Below are 26,211 nucleotides of genomic sequence, written 5' to 3' on the forward strand. Positions count from 1 at the left end.
ACATACATGTATTAATGACAAACAGGGAAATTGAAGTGCAATTTTTGTGCATGCACATGCATATATGTATGGATTTACATAAAACTCTATTGGTTTAAATAAAAAATGAGCTCCTCTTTCTTCATTCTGTGAAGAGGGAGAAAGAGCTGTAAGACAGGTCTTTTCTGTAGTCCCATTCCCCTGTCATGGTTGGTCTTGGGTTTAAAGTGGAAGGTGAGAAAAAAAACCCTTTTCTTTTTTTTTTTTTTTTTTTAAGCTGCCTTAACTAGGAATACTATACTGTAGAGTTTGCACACACAGGCTGAGAGAAGAATTTTACTGAAGCTCCAGTTGTTCAGAAACTCAGAAGTGATAGAACTGAGATTCTCCCTACCCCATTATTATCACTTTTGTACATGTGCACTGCTCAGTTTCAAGATTTTCAAGAACTGTGGGGTTTTGGCATTTTTTTTTTTTTTTTTTTAATTAGGCTACTCAATGTTCTTATAATACTTTGGTTTTGAAATAATGTTTTTTCTATGCAAAGGATTCCAGCTGCAATTGATGCAAGTCTGCAAATTGAGCTGTAGAAATCAAGCAGAACGTCTAGAAGGTAAGGAACAGTTAGGGTGAGTTTCATCTGCATTAATTCAGTCATCTGCAAGTTAGACTTGGAAGTCTGAGCTAGCTGTCTTCAGAGACAGTGGAAAGAAACAGACCAGATGAATCATCCTCTGCAGGTGTCTGTTTTCTCTGACTGCAGAATCTTGCTTAGGATCTTGCTCAGAGATCTTGCTTTTTGACATGTAGTCAGCTGATTTGAATCCCACCTGCAGTGACTACTTGTGAAAAAGTTTTTTACTCTTTGAAATGAAATCACTGGGACCTCTTAAGTCAGCGGAGGGGTGGAAGGAAGTTCTTCAGGGTGTCCATGCTGTCCTTGCTGCTGGATTGTCCTTTTTTTTTCTTCCTGCTTCTTTGTTACTTCCACCCTTTCAGCCTCTGCAATATGAGGCAGTACTTCTACAAGCAGTGATCTATTAAACTACACAAACATGATTCCTCCTTAGAAACCGGGCTCCTTCTTACATGGACCCTCTTGGGGAGGGGGAGGAATAGTATGTCATAATGCAAATCAGGTCTATCATAAAGTATATCTGTAAAGTAGATTGTTTAGGGCCACTTAAGCAATCTTAATTCTGCTTTATCTGAGTTTTGTGATATTTTTCACTTATACGCACACACGCATACAGAAATTTCTATATTGGAACACGAATTTTTGAAAGAAGCAGTCTAATATAAAACAAGATTATCATCAGTGTCACTAATGCCTGTTCAGTTTGTTGAATTGGGAACAGTCAGAGCCTGCAGAAATCCCTGTTGCTGGCAGTATCTGATAGCAGCTGAGGTGTTGATGGCATGTTGTGAGCTAGAACAAAGTCATTCTTCAGGAAATTTCACACTGTCAAAAGAACACAGGAGCCAGATCTCTCAGCTTTATTCTGGACTTTTGAAAGGAGTGTTCCTTAGTGAATACATGTTTTTTCATATAGCTTGAATTGTCCTACCCTCTTTCCTTTAAATGTGTCTTCTAATTCATTATTTTTGTTGGAATGGAAAATACAATCGTAATTCTGTAAGTGCTTGGAAGCAATGATGTCTTAGATCCTTACTTGCAGTATATCCTTGTCAGGAATGACGCTTTGAAGGTATTCACTGAAATCTAATGCACCCAGGGTTTCCTCTGTACTCGATGGAAAGAAGCTCCTGCAGAGGGTGAATCCAAACCCCTCTCTGTTGGCCATGCAGTGAAGTAAAACACCTGATTCAGGAATTTAGTGTAGATGCCCCTTGACTATCTATGTTTTAAAACTTACGAACTATGCTTTATTTACTGCTGAGGTTACTCCTCCTGCGAGAATCCAGTAACAATTCTGTAAACAGTGTTTTCAGCCAGCCAGTTTGGATCTGGACAGTATCAGATTGTATGATACAATCTTCTTCTGTATTGCAGATATTTACATGAAGCTTCTAACATTTTAATTTTTTAATAATCTGTGATTTGAAAAGGATAGCAGGGAATTCTCAGGATTTGGGTACTAAATGCAAGCAGTTTCTCTGCTCTTTTTATGGATGCTAATTCCAGTGTTTGTCTTGCTTTTGGAAGTCAGATGTTCTTCTGTTTTGCTTAATGGCATATTTTGTTTAAAAGGCTTTATGGATTCTTCATAACTAACTACAAGTCAGGGCCTGGATTCCCTCCTCTTTCCCCTGCCAAAATTAATCCTTTTTCTATTGCATGTCTTTTTTTCCACCCCCTTGTATAATTATTCTTTGCACCTTACTTACCTTTAGCTCAGGGCTTTGGTCTTTCACCAGACCTTTATTGTCTGTGGATATTTTCAAGATCTCTTTTATAATATGAGGAATAAGAAAACTTGAAATTGATACAGCAAGTAGCAAGGCTGATTTCCTGTTTTCTGGTCCTTTGCGCTTTTTTCCAAGTTGGCAACAGTTGTAGGAAGATTGACACCGTGTGGTAAGGTGAAGAATTTCACTTTTCTTGATTTATTTCCCATTTCTTCTTCAGTACTCTCGTCCTTTACAGTATTTTTATTTTATCATCCATCAAATGTTAATGTTTTCTGTGTGCTTTCTTTGTCCTGCATTTTTATTTTCATGTATATGTTTTAAAGCTCACTAGTTTATTGCTAAATGTTCTTCAAGAGAAGTTGCAGTATCTTTGAACAGTTTCCTTTACTGATAAATTTGTGGTTAGATTTTGTTCAGTAATTTTATAAATGCACGTATGGAAAAAAGAGTTGGTGAAAGTGGCTGGAAACCCAGAGGGGTCTCCATAGGAAAAGAAGATGAAATGACAGTACTGTCAAGATACTGCTTATGAAGATCTGTGGTAGACATGCAGTGTAGTGCGAGGAATAGAAAGTTTGTCCCTCTAACTGGGAAAAAGAGGTAAATGGCAAATAAATGAAAGGTGAAACTGAAAGGCAGAATTTCTTGAGGAAAGGAGAAGGAGGTACTTTAGGCCAATGTGTAGCACTCATTGCAGTCAAGGGCATAAAAATACTTAAAAGCAGTATTTTGCTGTCACTATAGTTTCTGAGATCATTCAACATCCAGTATGGTAAAATAGAGGCTTGCTGTATTGGGTTTGTATGGCAAGGTTTTGGTAGCAGGGGAGCTACAGGGGTGTGGCTTCTGTGAGAAGCTGCTAGAAGCTTCCCCCATGTCCGACAGAGCCAATGCCAGCTGGCTCCAAGTTGGACCCGCCTCTGGCCAAGGCCGAGCCTGTCAGCGACAGTGCTAGTGCCTCTGGGATAACAGATTTAAGAAGGGGAAAAACATTGCTGCGCAACAGAAACTGCAGCCAGAGGGAGGCGTGAGAACATGTGAGAGAAACAGCCCTGCAGACACCCAGGTCAGTGAAGAAGGAGGGGAAGGATGTGCTCCAGGTGCCGGAGCAGAGATTCCCCTGCAGCCTGTGTGAAGACCATGGTGAGGCAGGCTGTCCCCCTGCAGTCCATGGAGGTCCACGGTGGAGCAGATATCCACCTGCAGTGCATGGAGGACCCCACGTGGGAGCAGGTGGATGCCTAAAGGAGGCTGTGACCCCATGGGAAACCTACGCTGGAGCAGGCTTCTGGCAGGACCTGTGGCCCCATGCAGAGGGAGCCCACGCTGGAGCAGGTTTGCTGGCAGGACTTGTGACCCCGTGGGGGACCCATGCTGGAGCAGTCTGTTCCTGAAGGACTGCACCCTGTGGAAGGGATCCATGCTGGAGCAGTTCATGAAGAACTGCAGCCTGTGGGAAGGACTCACGCTGGAGAAGTTCATGGAGGACTGTCTCCCATGGGAGGGACCCCATGCTGGAGCAGGGGAAGAGTGTGAGGAGTCCTGCCCCTTAGGAGGAAGGAGCAGGAGAGACAATGTGTGATGAACTGACCTCACCCCCATTCCCTGTCCCCCTGTGCTGCTGCGGGGGAAGGGGGTAGAGAATTTGGGAGTGAAGTTGTGCCTGGGAAGAAGGGAGGGGTGGGGAGAAGGTGTTTTAAGCTTTGGGTTTATTTTTCATTACCCTACTTTGAATGGGTTGATAATAAATTAAATTAATTTTCCCCAAGTCAAGTCTGTTTTGCCTGTGATGGTAATTGGCTGAGTGATCTCTCCCTGTCCTTGTCTCGACCCATGAGCCTTTTGTTTTATTTTCTCTCCCCTGTCCAGCTGAGGGGGGTGGAGTGATAGAGCAGCTTTGGTGGGCACCTGATGTCTAGCCAGGGTCAACCCACCACACTTGCATGTGTTAGCATGTTACCTAGTCATGAGCCCTGGAGGGGCTGAGAAGCCAAATCTGATTTCAGGATGTGTGTGCCCCAGCAATGACCTCTGCTGACACTGCAGGTACAGCAATGTGCTGCTGGCTATGTGCATACAGGGGCAAAGGTATTCAGCTGCTGAGATGTTTTCTGCTTAAAGATCTGTTTCATACTTCTCTGGAGGAAAAGGTACTAGCCTGGATGGAAGCTCGGCAGAAGCCACATCTGCCCAGGGCCTGTCAGTTAGACCACACATGAGTCAGTCCATGGGTGCATTGGAGGAAGGGACAAGGAATGCTAGTAGGAAGAAAAACTTTGTTTTATACCATTGCTAAGGAAAAGGTGCTAGGCTGAATCACAGAGACTTGCTTGTTTGGCAACAGTGATGTATTCTCTCTCTGCCTCACTCTGTTCTTGTTCGTCTGTTTAGGTTGAATTTTCCTATCCTCCCCTAAAGCCTGGAGAAGGACATGACAGCCACGGTTTACCAGAGGAATGGAAATACTTGCCATTTCTTGCCTTACCAGATGGTGCTCACAACTATCAGGAAGGTAAGAAACAAGAGAGGAAGTTGTATGTACTACTTCTGCTGCAACCAACAATTCTTTTCGCTGTTAGACTTCCTGTACTTTTTGTTTAAGCTGCAAAATACTTTGGCAATGATAATTGCTTCAGAGTTTAAAGTGAAAGTAGATCATGAAGGTGTACCTCCTACATCAAGAAATCGGATGTCAATAAAAGCTTAAGGGTTACATATCACTTGTGTGTAGTCCTAGTGCAAAACAAGGCTACTGGCTTTCTCAGAAGTTCTTTGAAAGGGGAATAAACTCTTCAGTAAAACCTTAATCCAGTTTTGAGGTAAGGGAAAAATGAAATTCTAAAATTCAGCTTTGTAATGATTTTTTTTTTTCCCCTCCACTAATTTAGAGCTTCTTAGAGTGACCTACAAGTCATTCAGCTTCTGTAGAATGACATATTTTGAAAAACAGCAAATGTAAAGGGTAGGAACAGGAGCTTTAGTGTATTTGTCAGTAGAAGAAGAATGAATGACTCCTTTGCCATGTAGTTACCAGCAAGTTCACTGCAGTTATTTTTTTTTAGTATTGCATTTATTTCTTTGTTTATTTAACAGCAGTTCAGTTCATCACTGTGACATTTATATGCATATTCAGTTGTTTCATCTTTTTTTCTGCAGAGCAGTGAACAAGGAAGTCACTTACAATAGCAAAATCACAGAAACCCTTTAATGCTACTTTTAATAAGATTTTTTTTTTTTTTAACTTGATGTACTTAGCTTCCTAATTCTCCAGCTTCCAGAGACCTCATTTGGAAGCAAAGGAAGTCATATCAAAATAATCCCCTTCCTAGCAGCAATAAAAGTCTCTCTGACTCTGGTCTGGGTCATGATTTTTGTTCAATTTCTGTGTTGTTAAATACATAGTGAGAAGTAGGCTACATTCAAAGCTAGGAAAATTATATGCAGCTGCACTTCACTGTTCTCTCTTGGCTCAGTACCATCCCAGTTAATGCTTAGCTTTGAGCATTTTTATCACTGCACTAAAAGATTACCAATGTGTATTTTTTGGTAAGAAGAAAAGACTTGGCAACAAAACTGATAAATATCCTTGTGTTTTGTAGGCAAGAATACACGTGAACTTGAAACAGGTGAATATGTTTCAGATAATAGTTATGTTACATTTACTGTAACTTTATTAGATATGTTTTCTGAGTTTTAAACTAATTCCCACTGATAGTTACAGTTTTGCAAAGAGGATGACTTGATACAGGAAATAGTCTTAAAGGCTTTCTGAAAGCCTAGGTGATCTCCATAATATAATTAAACTTGTTCAAGGGAGCAAGCTTTGTTAAAAATAGTCCCTCTTTCTGTTAGACTTAATGCATATGGGATTGTCTCTTCTGTTCATTTTGTTACTATGAAGCAAACAAAAAATTAATAGTTGGTTTCAAAACGGATTTCACTTGTGTTTTGAAAGGCTAACAGTGGTAATCCTCTCCTTTACTTACGATTTAGCAACTTTTTGCTTTGGTAGTAGCAAGTGCATGTGTATATGTATGCTTGTATATATCTCAAGCCATAAAAGTCTTTCTCTTGTCATATTTTATAGAGATTTTTTTTCTTTCATGTAACACTTGCACAGAGACAGTAATTATTTTGTGTGAGACTAGGATTCACAAATCCTTTTTGTTAGCATAGCAGTGCTGGTGCATGGATATCTACCTTGGCAGTGGTAGCAGCTACTCTAATCTTTTAACAGTATGTGTCCTCCTTAGTGGTTTTTTTTTTTTTCCCCCCATCTTCATTGCATTTACCTTCTTAATGGCATCATGCTGCAACTGTACACCTTGCCTTATAGTTGGGAAAGCATCTTGCAATTTGGAAACTAATTTGGGTGTGGGCATAGCTTTATAGATGACTTTTTCTTTCTTTTTTTTTTAAAGTCTCAGAAAAATAAGTGTGCTAGTATTTTCAGCAGTAAACCTTTTATAAATAAGTGACACTGAAAATAAAAATACTGAACTCTTGTTAGTGACTTACGAAACAGTCTTTTCTTTTTCATAGATACTGTGTTTTTCCATTTGCCACCGAGATATGGGGATCGAACCACAGTATATGGGGTCTCTTGCTATAGGCAGATTGAAGCGAAGGTAACTTTCCAAGTTGTGAGTTATATTAATGAAATATAGGCTTGATGCATTAACGACCCTAAAATTCACTGGCTTGCATTACACCAACAGTCAAACTGCATGATCAGCTTACATTAAAAGTCTATGAAATTGTGCACAGTAGGTAGCTACAGAACTTGAGAACTATTTCTTTCCCTTATGTCAGCAGGCATATTGTGGTCTTTTGAAATGTTCGAGGCAATTGAAAAATATGTTTTGGTTCTTGAGAGCTAATCCAGGCATCAGCACCAACTAACAAATGAAGCTGACAGTCTGTCAGGTGGCCAAGTCATGTTTCCAGGAAGTAGGCCTCTTGGGTGGAAAAAGTTGAAATTTTCTCCAGTGGTGACCATGAAGAATTTTAGGAGTATTTCCTGGGATCTGACCATGCAAGCGTAGGGATGTTTCTCTTCACCTACCTCCTTTGCCAAAAGTACACTTGCAGAGTAGACTGAGAATCTTCCCATTCATTGTAGCTGCTTACCAATACTGAACTTTTAGGCAGTAAAGGCTGAAAAATTGTGTGCAACCTGATCACACTGAGGAAATTATGTACTTGATCTACTAGAATCTGTCCATATTTCAAAAGTAGTTATGGTAGTGTGATCTGTGCGCTTACAATTGAGAAGTTACTACAAATTCCTTTAAAATTACTCCATTTTCCCGTGAAGTGCCAAGAATCTGGAATGCCATGTGGGTTTGAGTTTTAAATGAGTCTTGTATTCAGATGTAAATTATGTACTCAGGTTTAGTGTTAATCATACATTGATTATATTTCAAGTTCCTGTTTATGCTATAGAGAGAAATTTCACACATGCAGATTTTAATTCTGTTTCTTTTGAACTAAATCCTTGTTGATTTCAGTTCACTCATTACCTTTGCAGCCAGTCTTAACTGTATTCTGTGATTTAGAGTCTTGCTCTATTTAACTATGCAATAACTTGGCTTTATTGTGCTCTTGATTCCAGTTTATGCTGTTTAGTAACCAATTAAGAAGATGAATAGATGTTTAAAATGAACTCTTTGGAACAAGTAGAATATAAAACAATGTGTTTTATATGACAGCTCTACCACTCTTTCCATCTGTCCCTTTTGATGTGTGGGCTGCAGTCCGCACACTTGCTGTTTTGTACAATTAAGCGAATCACTTGGCTGTCTTTCTGCCCTCATCCTTGTAGGTCTGCTGTTAAGTGCTGGGACCATTTGGTCTGGCTGAGAATGTAGTTGATTCTGCAGATGATACCTCCTTTATTTTATTGGGTGGCTCAAAGAAGTTCCTTGAATATAAAGCAACAATTTCTAGGCAAAGACTTTTCAGCCGGGTCCATTTTCACAGATAATGTTAGAGAAGAACGAGTGATATGTTGTGGCTTCACTTCTGTTACATTACCCTGACTTAAAATGCCACTGCCTTTTCCAGGGCTATTGCCTTTTTCTCATGCTAGTGTCTTTTAAACAGTCCTCTGCCTGTCATCACAGCTGTATTTGGATCTTTGCTGTGCACAGCGAGATAAGAACACAACTCTGACATATCAGTGTTATGACTATTTTTACTAGGTAAGGGCATACTGTTGCATGGTTTGGGTATTCCACCATTGAAGACAGTTTTTTTAGGATTTTGTTTAAAAAGGGGGGTGGTATGTGGCAACTAGACTTGTGAAAGAATTCTTTTTGAAATTGGTGTGTGGGTAAAAATACTGTAATACTTCTCATTTCTATTTCTTAGGCATTAAAAGTACGGCAAGCAGACATCACCCGAGAAACCGTACAGAAAAGTGTCTGTGTTCTCAGTCAGCTGGTAAGAATGCTTAACTCCAAAAACATTTTCAAACAACAGACTAAAAATAATTTGTTTTCCATATTCTTATTTGGAACTTTTGGCTCCAAACATCTCTTTAAATCATTGCAGAGGGGTAACAAAATACTGAAGCAAAATTGAATTGGAAGGCTATGGCATTTGAGTGAGCTGCCTTGAATTGCTATCTCTTTATAAGAGTAATTGTAAAAGTGTCTGCCTGTTGTCAGGGACTTGGATATCTATTTGCGCTTTTGATTGTTAAGTGCTACTAACTTTATTTCATGTAGTAGGATTGAGGGGTGTGGCCATTATAATAACTGGAGAGAGTGACTATTGACAACTGAAAGAGGTTTTAAGGTAGTCACACATACAGCATACTCTTGTTTTGAAGAAACATCTTGTATTTCTACCTATTTAGCAAAAGCTACTGGTCACCAGGCAAGGAACAGAAATTCTTTCTGTGCTTAAAGCTGAAGAAAGAACTATTACTGGAGCTGCACAAGCAGTGTTGAAGCAGGAAAGTACTTTTCCAGAAAGGTGTTCAGTGATGCTATGGTACGTGCAAATGGAAAGAAAATAGAATTATCATCATTTAAAATGAGCACAGGAGAAAGATGGTGCGAATCAGTGACTAAGGACTGCCACCTCCGTGAACTCTATGTGTAATAATGTGTCTATATTGCAAGATAAGAATGGGAGAAGATTAACGTTCAAAATGAGTGGTTAAATAAGTTTTCTTCACTTGCTTTTGTGTTTGTTTTTCTTCCAAGCCTTTGTATGGGTTACTTCAGGCAAAGCTGCAACTCATTACACATGCATATTTGAAGAAAAAGACTTCACGCAAATTTCAATTCTAAAGGTAAATTTTAAGCAATAGCCACACAGAACAAAGCTTTCAGTGTATGGCTATGGATTTAAGTGTTTTTAATTATTGCTCAAATGTTCCATTTGCATAGGTCATACAGTTATTCAGCTCTTGTAATAACTTGACGTGAACTAAATGAATGACCCTAATCTGACAGAAGGTCAGCTTTCTGATTTGTAATGAAACACAAGAATGAGCATGATTGTCAGCCTGTATCTCCGTTGACTCCATTAGTAAAATTTTACTTTCTTTCTGGAACAAGACATTGAAATCGTTGAATAAGTGAACTTTATTTATTCTGAATTTTGTGTGACCATATGCCATTAACAGCTTCTGGATTTTTTTGCCTTTGTTCTAACTTTTACAGGAACTTTATGATCATATGAATAGTTCCCTGGGCAGTACTTTGCTAGAAGGGTCACAAGCTTATCTGGGTAAGTGACTTTTTTTGGACAAGCAGCAGAGATAATGTTATACTAATCAACACATTCCCTTCCTTAGCTAATTTATTCATGTGCATTAACAGATTAAGCACTAGAGGTCTGTGTGCCTGCACAGTATTCTGTTATGCATTTATTTTATTAATGGATTTAAATAAATGTCAAATAAATGTAGTGTTGCTTTATAATAGAAGTTAGTGGTAGGTTGAAAGCCATGTTACCTCTTGACCTAAGAGTCTGACAAGCAACTGCTTGGCTGCTTTTGGGAAACAGTACCTTCTTAATTTTTAGATTGAACTATTTGATGGTGTGGGGTGCTCAAGCTTTCATCTACCTGTTATTTGGGCTATCTCCCATTTGATTCTGACTCTTCCCTGTGTTTTCTGAATGCACGGTGTAGTATTTACTTCAGTGTTTCCGTAAAGCTGTGTGGCAGCCAACAGGAGTAACTCAGAGCGTGACTATTTACATTATTATTGTCTCCATTGTAGATTTAACTCTTGCTCCTGCTCAAAAGAAAGAATTTGATACGAATTCTGCTACTGAAATAATCAGGTTCATATAGAATGCATAATGGCTGTCCACCTCCCCCTGAAAAATGGTGGCAAGAAGTAAGTTAGTATCTCTACTAGCTATTAAACTGTAGTAATTGCTCTCTTTTTGGTATCTCAGGTCTGTCTCCTCGGGATCTTGTTCTTCACTTTAGACACAAGGTAGGCGTTCTCTGTTAAATATATAAATTACAGCACTTATTTTGTGGAGTAAAATGCTTTGTGAGGAACTGAAAAATAAACATGTCTAGACATACCTGAACTACAAGTAAGACGACTGTTTCCTAAGTACTTCTGGTTACAGCCTCCTGATTTCCCTTCCCCTTCTGCCTACATGACTTCAGTGAAAGTAAGTTCCAGACCGAGAAGTTTTGTCTGTCTGCTGGATTCCCTGGAGACTTCTAGGTTTGTGTAACATGTCTTTAGTCCTGTCCCAAAGTGCAAGTGGTATCTCATTTATGGTCTTGTTTCTATTTCCTGCTTCTCGTCAGATGAATGTGATAGAAGAATATTGCTAAAGTCCGTGCAGACACAACTTGGAGCATTTTTCCCTGTATCTTGTAATTTTTGCAGCTTCTGCCATCATAGAACCTGAGGGGACTTGCACCTCTCCTTCTTTTTCCTAATGACTATTGAAATTGAGCGTGTATCCTACAGCTAAGGTACAAATAGCATTTAGAATCTTTTATTAACTGAGAGGCATCAAGGAAACAAATTCAGGAATCTGGGTTTCATGGTGTATTTTCACCTGCTCAGTAGATTTTTGGGGTAGAACTCATTTTTGTTTAACTTCAGATGTCTGCCAGTTATGTGCCAGAAGCATCAGTGTTTTTCTTTGAGTGTAGAGAATCTGGACAGCCACTTCTGATCTAGATGCCTCATCTATAGATGCCTAAAATTAGGTGAGGTGAATGCTGTTCTTGGTATTTTGCTGAATTGTTTTCTGTATTTCTGTGGAGGAGCTCTTTTATGTTTATGCAGTTTACTGTTGTTTAAAATTCTGGAATTATACAATGTGTTTTTTCTGATAAGCTTTTTATGATTCAAATCAAACAATTCTTGTTTGTGCAGGTTTTTCTTTGTGCATCTCATATGCTATATTAAAATGAGGGCTCAGGTGGAGAAAGGGTATTGGAACACTGGTTTTCACTGGTCACATGTATTTGATCATTTGACAGTTATGCAGTGATTAACATGAAATTGTGATAAGAGATTATGCTTGCACAGTATTTTTGATCAATGGCACTAGTTCACTCACCATGTTTTTCCTTTTGTGTTTTTTCAGGTCTTGATCCTTTTTAAATTGATTCTTCTAGAGAAAAAGGTAATGTTTTGTAGGCTAAGGCAGGTAATTTACATAGAAATGCAATTGTGAAATTTTTTCCATATGAAATGGTGTAGAATATACTAGTGAAAAAAAATTTAAAGTAAAATAAAGTAAAATAAAAGTATCTGAAGTCATATCAACAACTTTGCATCCATATATAAATTGGGAAATTATGCTACACGTAACTGCTGTGTGTTGATGTATAAATTTGCCTCCGCTTCTGTCCACACTCCACCTTATTAATAGCTGTCCCAGCCAGAGTAAGTAAAATGTGATTAAATATGAGTGGAGAAATTTAACATATTATAAAAGGTAGGAAAGGATACACTTAATGCAGGTAGGTACCTGTGTGAAAGAACCAATAGGAAATGCTAGTACCTAAAAGGGAGCCTACAGCTTTACAGGTATTCAGTAAGTAGAACTTCTGGTTTGGGCTAGAAGTGTCCTTCAGACCTGAATTGCATGGACACCTGCAGGAGACAGCGTAAAGAGCTGTATCTGTTAGGTCAGGCTGAACTCAGATTATAAATTGGTAAAAACTGTTGAATTCTAGGCTCAGTGTTTTCTTTAGGCTACCTTACTGCCTCAGAAGCAATGCTATCTTAGTAATTTAAGTGGAATATGCAAAATGTACAAGCAGATGTGAAATATAGATATGTTTATTTTCTTCTATGTATAAATACCCTGGAACAAGAACTTTCAGTGAAATGACTATGTTTCAGCTCCCAGACACATTTATGCAGGGATTATTTTTTGTTTGCTTTTTAAAGTTTTTGTTTAAAGTTTTGTTTCCGATTCCCAAATGTCACTTTTTCTTCAGTGAACCTGCCATGTTAAAACCCATCTTCTTCAGAATGCTGAGAAGGAACATAAGAATTTCCTGTTAGCTGCAACTGGAAAGTCAGTAGGACTTAATCTGTAAGATATTGAAACAGTTGTGTGGCTTTTTGAAGTCTATATCCAAGGCCTAGGTACCTCTTGTGAGGCAGTAAATATGGCTTTTAAAAATAGAAGTAGCAGCCTTTCCAAAGCTTTTGCACTTGTCACTTAATTCTGTAAGTTAGGTATACCTTAACAGTTCTAAGTATTTATAGATGAGAATAAATGCAGTTTCTGCATTAAAGAGCTATATACTAAAGACTGCTATATTAAAGGCTATGCAGAAGGTATACTTGAGAAAATATGATTATGACATAGTAGGAGTACACATGTAGAGATGTATGTAATCAAGACTCAATATGGAAGCTTTTTCCCAAAAAAACCTTAATACATTCTGAAAGTCTACAGTGGTTTTTAATTTTTTTTTAAACCATAAGTGGAAAAATCATTAAAAAATATTTTCCAGTTAAGATTTTGTAAAGTATCTCTATTGATCTGTTTAAAAACTTATGATAGCATTTCATCCGGTCAGTTCAGCATTTGGACATATATGAACAAAATACTTTACTGGCTACGATTCTTTTCTGAAGCTGCTCAAACCACAAGACGTAAATGCACAGGAAGAGGGGAGAGGGAAGGTTTGCCAAGCATGTTCATGACTCAAACATACGAAATTGTTTTGAAAATAACTGGATGCTTATTGAATAAACCGGCAGGTTGCTTTGCTTTTGTTTTTCCCTGAGCTCTAACAGGAAGATAACACTTGCAATTTCAAAAGGAAGAGTTTTGGTTTTCTGGCACTGCCTGTTTGTTGGTAGATATTAAGGTTCCAGAATAACTGTGGGAATCTGTATGTTCAAAGACCTTAAATATAATATGCAAGAAGCCACTAGTAATGCCAATTTTCCTTGAGCTGAAGAATGCCTGAATGCCACAGACAGATTTCCTTTAATCCTTAGCAATTCGGTTGATGCCTTTCCACAGGCTAAACAATTTTTTTTCACCTCTCAGCTGTTTTTAGGCTGGAAGACTACTTCCAGCTGGTGATCATTTGACTTTCTGCTGCCCAGACCACCCAGTTTGCTGATGTAAATGTTGTAGGCTGTATAAATGGGGTTGGGGGGGTAGGACGTGTGCACTCATGTAGATGGAAAGATGGCAGAGGGACTTGATGGAACAAATACAGAAAAATACTTGGCTTAAGTAAGCGGTATACACAAACAAAAAACCTAGACTGGAATAGATTTCTTGAAAACAAGGTGGTACTTTATAGACAATTATTTCTGTAGGTTTAAAAATAAGTTTGGCTAGGAATACATGGTATCATAGAATCTAAACCTGTAGGGTTATCATGGGCTTTCTGTTGTAGTTCATTGCTAACGTATGATGATCTTGAAGGTCTTTTCCAACCTAAATGATTCTATGATTCTATGATTCTATCTTTCATACATGCATTATAGAGCAGCATCTTAAAAGAAGTTAGACTTTTTTATTCCCATTGGAGTCAGCCGAAATTCTTTCCTCAGATGAGCTGCTTGTTCTTCTCACCATGCTTTTTCTGTGGCTGTTGCAATTGGAATTCACTTATCTTGAACATAGAAAAAAGAAAAATTGTACAAGATAATGTACATCATCTATTTCTAGCTGAGTCTATTTCTACCATCGCTTGCTATGTGTAAGGACTGCATAGGTCTTTCTCTTGGTTCCACCGATTCACTAGCTTGTAGACTTGCAAATACTAGTCGAACATGAGTTATTATTAATCAGTCACTTCTAAAGTGTCTTCCTAGCTTACAGCAGAAGTCTTTTATTAAGTCTAAGTCCACAAACTTGCACTTTTAATTTCATCATATACCTATTAAACTGGCCTGCAAAGTCATCAAGCTAGATCATTCTGTATTCCTTTGCATCATTGTTGATTCCTTGTAGTGCTGATGTATTTTTTACTAGTATTGTGCTGTTTGAGGATGCAAAAATGGCATTGTTAAACAAGTTGATTTCTGTGGGGTTTTTTTGGTTTGGGGTTTTTGGTTTTTTTTGCTTTCCTCCCCCTGAAGGCCTGTCTTGGAGGAACTCCAGTAGTAATATTCAGTCTGCCTTCTGTTTCTTCTCTCATTGCTAGCCTTTGACACCCCCATTTTGAATTCCTAACTAATTTACTAATCCCAGTCTCTCTGATTTAATTAAGGAGACTCTGCTTTCCCATGTTATGCCTTAAGTGCTTTACCAAAGTTTATATCAGTCATGTCTTCTGTTTCCAAAAAAATCTTTTTTTTTCAATCATAGGAAGATACCTGTAATAAATGCATGCTGCATTTACCCTGTTTTTCATTCATTTATCTGCATAGCTTTAATATATTTTCTTAGAGGAGATGTTTTTACATAGGTTTTTGTCAGAATTCTGGAATGGAGATTATCTGGCCTCTTTGATATAAACACAGAGATTTTAGCGTACTACAAATGAACAAGAATCTATGCGGTGTGCCAGGAACAGCTTTTTTCTGTCAGTCATTCAGTAACTGGATCAATTTAGGAAGAAAATCTGAATGATTGACAGAAAAATCTGAAAGATTGACAAGTATATATATAACATATATATTACAAATATTATATAAGGATACACTAGACATTTAAATATTTACTTTGAACTGGTTTAAGAGCTTTTGTTGGTAAGCAGACTTTCTAAAATAATGTAAAAAGCAATGCATTGAATAGTTTGTATGTGTTCTTTGTCAAGCTTAAGTGTAATTTTATTTTTCTCATTCTCTCCTCCCTAATTCCCCTTTCCTCTCTTGCACACTGTCTTCTCCCCATGCCCCTCCCTTCTGCCACCAGGTGCTGTTTTATATTTCTCCAGTAAATAGGTTGGTGGGAGCTCTGATGACTGTCCTGTCACTCTTTCCTGGTAAGAAGAGAAGTTTGGACTTCTTTTTCTATGCTTTCTGGTGATAAATGAGACTGGTTGTACTGTTTCATTTGGAAAACAACTTATGTGACAAGAGTTATGTTGGTATGTTGCCTGAAAAATGGGTGACTTCTGTGCATATCCGTGTACTATGTACACATCTCCTAGTACTTACTGCTTGCACTCTATGGGTTATTTCTTGTGCTTAATCAGAGCCACTGGATCTTCTGTATTGCCTGTGGGTAACATAGATGGGACCCTGAATAAGTCACACATTCCTGTCAAGTTCCTTAAAAAAACCAAAAATATAAACCTCTGTCTTCCTTCCACATGCACTCTTCAAAAAAAAAAAAAAAAAAAAAAAAAAAAAAAGAAGAAAAAAAAAAAACACCCAAACAAAACCAAAACCCCTAACCTTGCTAATTCTTAGCTTCTAACCAGTGTTCTCAAAGCAAAAAAAGTTGGGGCAGATTCTTTAGGAGAGAAAGTGTGGGGTTTGGTTCTTGTGGTGTTTTTTTAACACCCCCCTCCCCAAAGTGGTATTTTGAAATACGTGATTTCCACTTTGAACACAAGAGGACTTTGTTCATTTTCTTTAACAAAAGTCACTTAAATTTCTATTGAGATGCTGATACTCATGCATGCTATCACTTTCCAGGTATGATTGAACATGGTCTTAGTGACTGCTCACAGTATAGACCAAGAAAGAGCATATCGGAAGATGCTGGGTTGCAGGAAAATACACCACGGTTAGATGACTATGTTTCTGTGTCTGCTGATGATGATTCAAATACAAACTTAGGAATGGGAAAGGGGGGCAGGAAGATGGCAGGAAACCATTCACTGGAAGGTCAAAAAGCAAACGTGCCTTTCTCCCAGTCAGAGAAGACTTGCAATGGAGCTCAGTCCTCCAATGGTACTGTGCAGCGCTTGAAAGTTCCTTCCTGCACTTCTCCAGCATCCTCTGAAAGTGACTGGGAGACCTTAGATCCTAGCATTTTGGAGGAGTCTAATTTGAGAGGAGAACATGAAAATACAGCATCAGAACAGGCTGAAAATCTTCCAAGCAAAGGCATGAGCTCAGAAAGCCTTCCAATCACTGTGCAGCCCCAAGCAAACACAGGACACACGGTGCTTGTTCCAGGACTGGTATCTGGGTTGGAAGAGGACCAGTATGGTATGCCGTTGGCTATTTTTACAAAGGTAAACATGTTATTCATGATACCTGGTAACTGATAAAGACGTCTGTTTTTCAAAGTGGCTAATAATTTTGGTTACCCAACTCCAAATGGACAGTAGGGTACTTCAAAACATGTAAGTACAGGCTCTGGCAAATGGCTGTGTTCCTAGGCAGGTGGAAAGTGTCAGTGCATGTCTGAGAGTGGCGTGTGCGTGCACACATGCATTCCACTTTTCTTTCATATGTATACTTACACACTATTTGCAATTCTACATGATGGTAACCTGCAGCCCCACTGTAGTTAGTAAATGGTATGTATCAGTACCTACTGTTTTCTTTTACTCTGAAGAATTGTTGATCTGACCTATATGGGGCAAGATCAGAGTACTTAAGAAGTGTTTAGATACCTTAATCTAAACTAAGATTCTGCAAGCTGTATCTTAGCTGACACCTAAGCCTATGTTTTCCTCTTTTAATTTTTTTTTATATATATGTATTCATAAATGTGTATGTGTGTATATATGCACAAAATGTATATACAGGTGTGTGTGTGTATACACACACAGACAAAAATATAAATACTTATATAATTTCACCCTTCTTTACATGATAACTCTTCCTGGTTGTCTGTGGCTCTTTCCCTGTGCATGGTGCTGACTTGCTGAATTTTAAGCTTGCACTGATGCCTAACTGAACTACAGGTGTTCCAGAGTCTTTCTAAGGACTCTGATGAGCGTTGTCAGATAACAAGCAATACCTTTACTAGGGCTGGTTTCCCATAAAAACCAAGGAAAATGTGTCCCTTTTAAAGATACTTTTGCCAGTGAAAGAAGTGATACACTACATTTGTTTTGTTTTGTTTTCAACGTAATAACCTTTTAGATGAACATTTGCCTGGGAAGTAAAAGATTCAGATTTATTTCCTCAAGCTGATGGGTTCGAAGTGGTGTTTCTTCCTTTGGAGGTGCTTGTTTGCATTTCCTTGCAGAACATTGTATTTGATGATTGTGTTTGAGCTTCTCACAATAACTTTCATTGGAAACAGTACACTGTCTGGGCCCAAGTGAGCAGCTCAAATGTCATTGCCCTGTATTGTGTCATGGTACTGTTAGAAATGCTTTTTCAATAAAGATCTACAGTCTGGTGTTTGTCCTTATGGTCTGTCTAATCAAGAGAATAGCCTGTAAATTGTATTTAGTCTAGTTCTATCGAAAATACTAGATTGAAAGCAAGAAGAAAATAATTGATAAGGGGGCCTACAAGTGCAAACTTAGTTTGCTACTAAGCTTATAAAATGGAAAAGTAAACAATTTTAGGGAAGCTGACAGTTTTTACATGTTTACCTTCTGTTCCACAAAGGCGCTTTTCATTTGAGTTCATCCGATTGTAATTAAAGTAGAAAAGGCTTTACATCTCTAAGTTATCAGAAAAATGTGTTTCAAAGTTATAGTTTAACCACTTACTGGAAAGTTTAAATCTCTTTTAGAGCTCTCATCTCAGTGTTGTTTTATGCCATGCCATGGAAAGACTAATAAATCTGACAAATTTGAATGGGAGGATATTTTGACAGATGGCATAATAACATATCCAAGTACATCAGAGCATAAGGCAAAATATATTCTTTGGTACCAGTTCTGTAAGATCTAATGCTCATTTCACTTGCACTTTTTTGAAAAGTATGGAACATGTTCATGGAAATAAAAGTTGTTATACTTAGAAAAATGTGAATTTGGGAACTGACACTTGATACTTTAAATAGTAAAAGACTTCCAAGACACTGCTACTTGAGTATACAGTAATTAAACCTTCCCTTTGCCAGCTTCTTAAGCCATATTTTTTGAAGAATTTCCATTTTAGGTTGGTGATTCCTCTCAAAGCACCATTGTTCCTTTGACACAGGCTGTTTTCAGCTCATAAGTGCTTGTCATCCGGAAAGCCATCCCTGTGTCTACTATAACAAAAAGGAATAGTTGTGCTCCTTTCTTCCATATGTTTCCAATTACCGTGATGAAGTGCATATGCTCTTTGTTTCTGTCCAGTATGCTGTTAGCCCTTCGGGGTTTCTACTAGTGAATAAACTGCTTTGTGCTTTATGCAATTGAACAGCTGAAATTATACTTCAGTATTAGACTTCAGGGGTACGTTGATCGTATATTTAAAAAGAAAATTACAATACCTATAGCTGCTTCTCAATGATTTCCCTCAAAGCCTTTTTTCAAAATGTTTGGGGTTTTGTTGTTTTGTTTTTTTTTTTAATTGGAATGTAGGATACTAGATTAATTTACAAATATGGAGTGGCTAAAAAGCACAGTGTGTTGCTTTCCATCCTGCTCTCTCTTAAAGCAGGCATGCATATGCTTATCAAAAATTGACTGCTATCTCTGGAGCCTGGAAATCTCCACTTATAAAATGTGGATAGCAGTCTGTAGGTCTCCTGCATTATGTGCCTCGGGACTACCAGAAGACATCATGGTATGCAAGTGGAGAGATGCATCTTTATTTCCATTGACTTCTTGTCTCTGAACTGACCTGAGATTTCACTCTTGTTTTATACTGCTTATTCTGTTGCCTTATAAACATGTTTGATTTCTGTCCTTTGCGTTGTATTTCAGTTTCAGTCCTGAGACTGAAAGGCGACACAGGTTTTTTTTTTTTTAAATTGAAAAATTTAATTCATGTGGAATCTGGTTGCTTTGCTTTGCAGATGTAATGTAGCAAAACAATAGATAATTGTGGCTGAAATTGTAATAAGCAAGGCTCATTCTGGGTGGAATGTGCTGGCTTTTATTAGGAAAAACTGAATATAGATAATTGGTGGGGGTTTTTTGTTTGGCTTTTTTTTTTTGGCCTTATGTTAATCTGCTAAATATCTCTGTTACTTTAGGGGTACCTTTGTTTGCCATACATGGCACTGCAGCAGCATCATCTCCTGTCAGATGTAACAGTCCGTGGCTTTGTTGCAGGAGCCACCAATATCTTGTTCCGTCAGCAGAAACATCTGAGTGATGCAATTGTGGAAGTATGAATCTTTTGCATTTGAACTGCTTGAACACGAGCTGGGTGGAGCAGGGGGAAGTGGAGGTTGCATTTTAAGTATAGCTTTAAAGTTTCACATTCATGCCCAAATTTTGAATTACTTCCCTATGAAATAAATTCTTAAATGCAGAAGCTTATTAAATTTGTATCATTTGTTAGGATAGGATTAGATAAGCTGTGCAAAACTAACACTAATGTTTTTCTGTATATTCTTCTATCCAATATTTGAATTTGCAGGGCACTTCTTAAATTTTTGTTTTGTTGTTGGTGTAATTTTACTTTTCATGTCATAGGCTTTTTCCATGACTTTGTAATTAGGTCTTCAAAAATAAGTGCTTGCAGCTTAGAAACAGATACAGTTGGATAATAAAGCACACTGCTCTTGACTTCCTTCTGATTTAATCAAGCGGTTAAAAAAATAGTATCTTAGGAAAACACTGTGTCGGTTCTAGCAAATAGGTACAACTATATAATCAGCGTTTGGTAACCCAAGATAGCTACATATAGGTAACCAACTTAATAAATTGAAGCGATAATCAAAGAGCCTCTAGGAAAATAAATGTGAGCACCAAACTTCCCCTGCCAAATCCTGTCAAATAAGCAGCTTTTACTATGTGCCAGGAAGATGATCGTAATCTGGTTATATCAGAGCAGTATCTGACTTTGAGAACAGTTAATTCATTATTTCTTTGGCCATTTGTTTCTTCTTGATATTTGGGGGGATGTGAATTTAGATTTAGGTAGCAATATATAGTAGTATGTATAAGCAGTTTTATTGAGATAAATGTTTACCATTGGAATTATTTCAAACAGATAGAAGACGCTCATGTACAAATCCACGATCCAGAACTCCGTAAGATCCTGAACCCAACAACTGCTGACCTAAGATTTGCAGATTACTTGGTGAAGCATGTAACTGAGAACAGAGATGATGTTTTCCTTGATGGCACTGGATGGGAAGGAGGAGATGAGTGGATCAGGGCTCAGTTCAGTGCTTATCTTCATGCACTGCTTGCTGCTGTGCTGCAACCAGGTAGAACAGATACCTTGTCTAGGGACTGAGATGAGGGTGGGTGTAATAAGCATTTGCTTTGTTGTGTTAAACATGTGGCCTATCGTTGGATCTCTCTGTGCCTAATATTTTATTTTAGGCTGCTTTTTTGGTTGTCCTTGGCTATTCTTGTTATTCCTTGATAATTCTTGCTTCACAGCCTTACAGACATTTTATTTGACTGTCTCCTCCTTGATTTAGTTAAGCTCTCCTCATAAGCAGAAGTACCTGAAACCCCATATATGATGAGACTTTTACAAAATTGGGTGTCTTACAGACTGTTGCAACTTGAAGTTAATTGTGGGGAACGGATTGGATTCAAGGAGACATGGAGTTAAGTGACTGTCTTCAGGAAGTTTTACTAGGCTGTTCCATCTCTTCTTTTCTTCCTGCTATGGTCTTAAGTAGGGATTCACATAAGTGAAAAGGGTCATTTAGAGGCTTTATAAGCTTACGTTTTCTGGAGCTCAGCACTTTTTGTCTTAACTCTGAGGGAATTCTCTGTCTTCCAACTTTTGTGCATGAATATAACTAAAAGAATCAGTGTTTTATTTGTGGAAAATGTTTAGCTTGCCCAGCGCTGACCCTGTTAACTTCATTCTCGTCATGATTATTCTGTATTCGTATCAGTTAACTAATTCAGATCTTGTTCTCTGGTATTTGTGAGAAAACATGGGATTGACAACTTGATTTTAAAGTTTGGAAGATGCCAAGTTCTTTGTCTGACAACATTAATATTTTAAGATGATTACCTGGTTGATAAGAAATGTCAGGTTTTTCTGGAAACTGATACTACTTCACGGGCTGGCTTTAAAATTATTTCCTGTACTCTTCAGTGTGGATTTGGGGTTTACTAAATTTGAATGAGTAATAACATAGTACAGCAAAGCTCAGTGTATCTGACCAAGACCAATGCAAATGATGTTTTTGCTCTTAGTTGCTATGTGGCCATTCTCTCCCCTTTCCTGTCTTTGCCCAGAGACTAAGTTGAGGCCCATGTTTGGATGACTTTTTTTTTTTTTTTTCCAGTTGAGCTCTTTACTTAGAACTTTATAAATGAATTAAAAATAAGAAAAGTGGAGGTTTTTAAGCTCTTCTTTTTTTCTCCCTCTTGTCCTGGCATTGTATATTTGGGACACTTTAAAATGAAAATAATAAAATATTTTTTAAGTGCCCAGTTCTTAGTACTAGAGCTTTAAGTGTCTTTGATTTGGTAAGAGCCTGCAAAATTTTAATTTTTTTTTACAAGAAAAAAAAGTAATTTGTCTTGTATTGCATCTCTAATGAATTGCTGCAAATTCTCATCTTTATTTTAATTTATCAGACAATGAAAAGACTTTGTCAGACTTTGGAACGGCATTTGTAGCAGCCTGGAAAAATACCCACAACTACAGAGTATGGAATAGCAACAAGCATTCAGCTCTTGCAGAGGTAAACTCTAGGTAAGGAACTTTTTTTTTTTTTTTTTTTTTAGCATTTAACATGGAGAGCTCCTAGTATGCATAGTCAGGCACAGTGTTCTGTAGAATTACAGCATTGCCCTTGTTCCTGCTGTAAAGCCCTGAGGGTGAAACTTTGGGGCCCTATTCTGTGAGTACAGAAAGAATTTCTGTTCTTCAATACCTTACTCTAATTCTGGGCTATAGTTTTATGAAGAAAAATATATCCAGAGTCAGGAGAAGTGAAACTTGTTCAAGTTGATTGTTGGCTGTCCCCAGCTATAGAAAGTTTGTCATTCCTTAGGAATTGTCCTCAGATGGTTCTGCTTTTTATTAATTGCTTCCAGGTGTGCAGGGAATAGTTGTGTCCAGGGTTGTCATTGATGGGGATGGAGGGGAGTTGGCTGTTTTATGTTGCGTCTTCTATACTTTGGATTGTTTTATGTGTATTTTCACTCAAAGATTAGATGATGCTAGGCTTGGTAACACTGTTGGCTGTGCATGTGTTTTGCTTAGCATGGGTGTTGTGGTTTAACTCCAGCTGGCAAATAAGCACCACAGAACCTCTCGCTCACTCCCCCCACACTCCCCCTGGTGGGATGGGGGAGAGAATTGGAAGAGTAAAAGTGAGAAAACTTGTGGGTTGAGATAAGAATAGTTTAATAATTGAAATAAAATAAAATAATAACAACTCATAATGAAAAGGAAAATAACAAAAAGAGAGAAATAAAACCCAAGAAAAAGAAGCGATGCAAATGAAAATCAATTGCTTACCACCAACTGACTGATGCCCAGCCTGTTCCCGATCAGCAGCTCTCCAGCCAGCTTTCTCCTTAGTTTATATGCTGAGCACAACATCATATGGTATGGAATATCCCTTTGGTCAGTTTGTGTCAGCTGTCCTGGCTGTGCCCCCCCCCCCCCCCCCCCCCCAGTATCTTAAGCAGCCCAGCCTCTTTGCTGGCAGGGCAGCATAAGAAGCTGGAAAGTCATTTACTTAGTTGTTGTTGAGCAGTACTTACACTAGAACATCCATGTGTTATCAACATTATTGTCATCCTAAATCCAAAACATAGCACTATACCAGCTACTAGGAAGAAAATTAACTCTATCCCAGCTGAAACCAGGACAATATCCACCTCTTATTCCATACCATTTACATCACGCTCAGGTCCCACACTATCTAATACATCCTCACTAACCACCACCCCTCTTCCCATCCTTCAATATAATACACAGATATCATTCCCTTAGTCTACCAACTTTGTAAAATGTCCATAGAATGTCCAGAAATGTCCACAAAATATCCACTGAGTTCATTTAGTCCTTGACTTTGGGCTCCACCTCTTATGGTGGTCACTCAGGACAGGACAGGTGGAATTATTGGGCACCAAAGCCAGCGCAGGTCAGGTCACTGCTGCACTTGCGCTGCTTCTTGTAAGGCTTGTCCTCCATTGGTTCAGGTGGTTCCTGCTTTAGTAATTCCTATAACATACAACTCAAATCATGGGTTACAACAATGTAAAAGTATTTCCATTACAATCTCCACCCCTGGTCCCTTTGGACCAGACCATAGGGTTTAACATTGTAATGAACTCCCCTTGCCCCTGCTCTGGCTTGGATTTATCCACAGACTGCAGTCTGTTAGGGGTGTATCTGCTCCAAGTGGAGCCTTATTTATGAGCCACAGTCTCATCAGGGATATACCTGCTGCAGCATAGACTTATCCACAGCCACAGTCGCTTTGAGGTGCACCTGTTCCAGTGTGGCCTTATCCATGGGCCACAGTCCCTTCAGATATATACCTGCTCCAGGGTGGCCTTACCCACAGCCACAGTCCCTTCAGGAGTGAACCTGCTTGACATGGCCTTACCTATCTCTGCAGTCCCTCTAGGGGTGTAGTTGCTCTGTTGTGGGCTTATCCATGGCCACATGCTTTGAGGTGCTCTAGCATGATTTCATGCACAGCCACTGGTGCTTTGAGGTGTACCTTCTCCAGCGTGGACTTATCCTTGGGCCACAATCGCTTCAGAGGTATACCTGCTGCAGCACAGACATAACCATGGCCACAGACATTTTGAAGTGTACCTGCTCTGGCGTGGACTCATCCACAGCCACAGACGCTTTGGGGTGTCCTGCTCCCACGTGGACTCATCCACAGGTCACAGTCCCTTTGACTCGAGTTCACGCTGGAGTTCCAGCCTGTCCAGTACAGCAGCGATGCCCTGGCCATCTGCCAGCCCAGGTGCATCGCCATTGCTGTTATCAAAATGTTCCCAGGCACAGCAGAGTAAGATAAGCACTACAGCAAGCAGCAAAAGCAAAAAGCAGCCACTAATGAGCACTAGACCCTAATATACAGTAAGGCAAGCAAGCCCCATGGCAAGCATAGGAGCCTGTCAATTAATAGCTAAACAGCAATAACAGCTACAAATTCAATCGAGCACATTGCAATCAAATCTGTCATTACCTTGAACCCTTCATGCTCCATGTTGGGCACCAAAAAGGACTGTTGTGGTTTAACCCCAGCTGGTAACTAAGCACCACACAGCCGCTCGCTCACTCCCCGCCCTGGTGATGGCATTATGGGTTAATTGCTTATTACTGTACTGCAGGAAGTTTTGTTTTGTCAGCTGCTGTAGTCTGAAGACGGTTTTTCTTCAGATCTACAAAGCTCTTTTGGTCTACTTAAGGGATCTTTTTTCTTTTTTATTTGCTCTGTGTTGCTAGAAGGAGATGACTCTGCCTTAGTGTGAGAAGATTGTTAATATCTGGTCTGTAAATAGAAGGCATCTTACAGGTAGTTCATAAGAAATCTAAGGTTGAATAGTCACTGGGACCTAGCCTTCTGTAAAGTGATATAGTAGTAATTCTACAAATTTTTTTTTTTTTTTAAGCCACAGAGAGGAGTATAACTAATAATTGTGTGATATAGATTCATTGTGGAAAAAATAAATACTTAATGTTTTCTCGGGTTTTTCCTCCTCTTCTAGCCACCCATTCCAGGGACAGTACTCTGTATCAGATGTTAAGTTAAGATTGTCACAGTAAGTATATAGTACTTTGATTTGTGTTTTTTTTAAAAAGTGTGGTCAAATATTAATAACTGTTTAACTGTTGCTATGATGAACTAAACAAAACAATGTTTTAAATTGGCCACGTACATGAAACATTCAACATTCTCTTGCAAAACATCACCACATCTAGAGATGGAACATTTGCCTGAAATAGGGAAAAACAGTGCTAATGCACTATTTTGTGTTGGACTTTACATAATAGAGTCCTGATTTTTTGCATTGCAGTTATAAGGCTTTTGTATATTTATTTTTAAGTTGTAAACTAAAGCTGTTAAAACTTTCATCAGTGTTTTTCTGTATGTTGACTTGAGGTCTCGTTATTAGGAGAAAACAGCTCTTTTGTTTAATTAGCATTGTTCTAGAAGTTTGCTGTGTATGTTCTGAGACATGGTTCAGCTTCTTCAATTTAGAAGTTTAAAATGAGTTTGACATAATCTCTCATTATACCACACTCAACTGAACTTTAAGTTGGTCTCAGCTCTTACCTGTAGTATTCAAGTCTAAAACTCAGTGGTGCTTGTTATTCCTATAGCTGTTCAGCTCTGAAGCCAGAACTGGAGTTGCAGTTAACTATCTTTTCTTGTTTATGCACCAAGCAAAATAGATTTTCTCACTTAGCTATGTTGACCATAAAACATCAGGGAGTGGTTCTTTAAGATGCCTGT

The 26,211-nt window shown here is 38.5% G+C and overlaps 1 protein-coding gene across 1 annotated transcript in view; it reads left to right on the forward strand.

The window, feature by feature from the left end:
• Window positions 1-3,382: 3,382 nt before the first annotated feature.
• LOC115338743 (late secretory pathway protein AVL9 homolog) overlaps window positions 3,383-26,211 on the forward strand; it is a gene marked incomplete at its 5' end in the record, with an annotated part of 30,705 nt that continues 7,876 nt past the window's right edge. Inside the window, 15 exon segments of the mRNA XM_030007506.2 lie at window positions 3,383-3,418; window positions 4,744-4,864; window positions 6,895-6,980; window positions 8,725-8,796; window positions 9,567-9,615; window positions 9,618-9,655; window positions 10,029-10,095; window positions 10,774-10,814; window positions 11,938-11,976; window positions 15,694-15,763; window positions 16,422-16,966; window positions 19,828-19,962; window positions 20,793-21,012; window positions 22,355-22,472; window positions 25,463-25,516. Coding sequence (XP_029863366.1) covers window positions 3,383-3,418; window positions 4,744-4,864; window positions 6,895-6,980; window positions 8,725-8,796; window positions 9,567-9,615; window positions 9,618-9,655; window positions 10,029-10,095; window positions 10,774-10,814; window positions 11,938-11,976; window positions 15,694-15,763; window positions 16,422-16,966; window positions 19,828-19,962; window positions 20,793-21,012; window positions 22,355-22,472; window positions 25,463-25,516 — 1,691 coding nt within the window.

The sequence above is a fragment of the Aquila chrysaetos genome, chromosome 3 (genome assembly GCF_900496995.4).
Source record: "Aquila chrysaetos chrysaetos chromosome 3, bAquChr1.4, whole genome shotgun sequence".
NCBI classification, from domain to species: Eukaryota; Metazoa; Chordata; class Aves; order Accipitriformes; family Accipitridae; genus Aquila; species Aquila chrysaetos.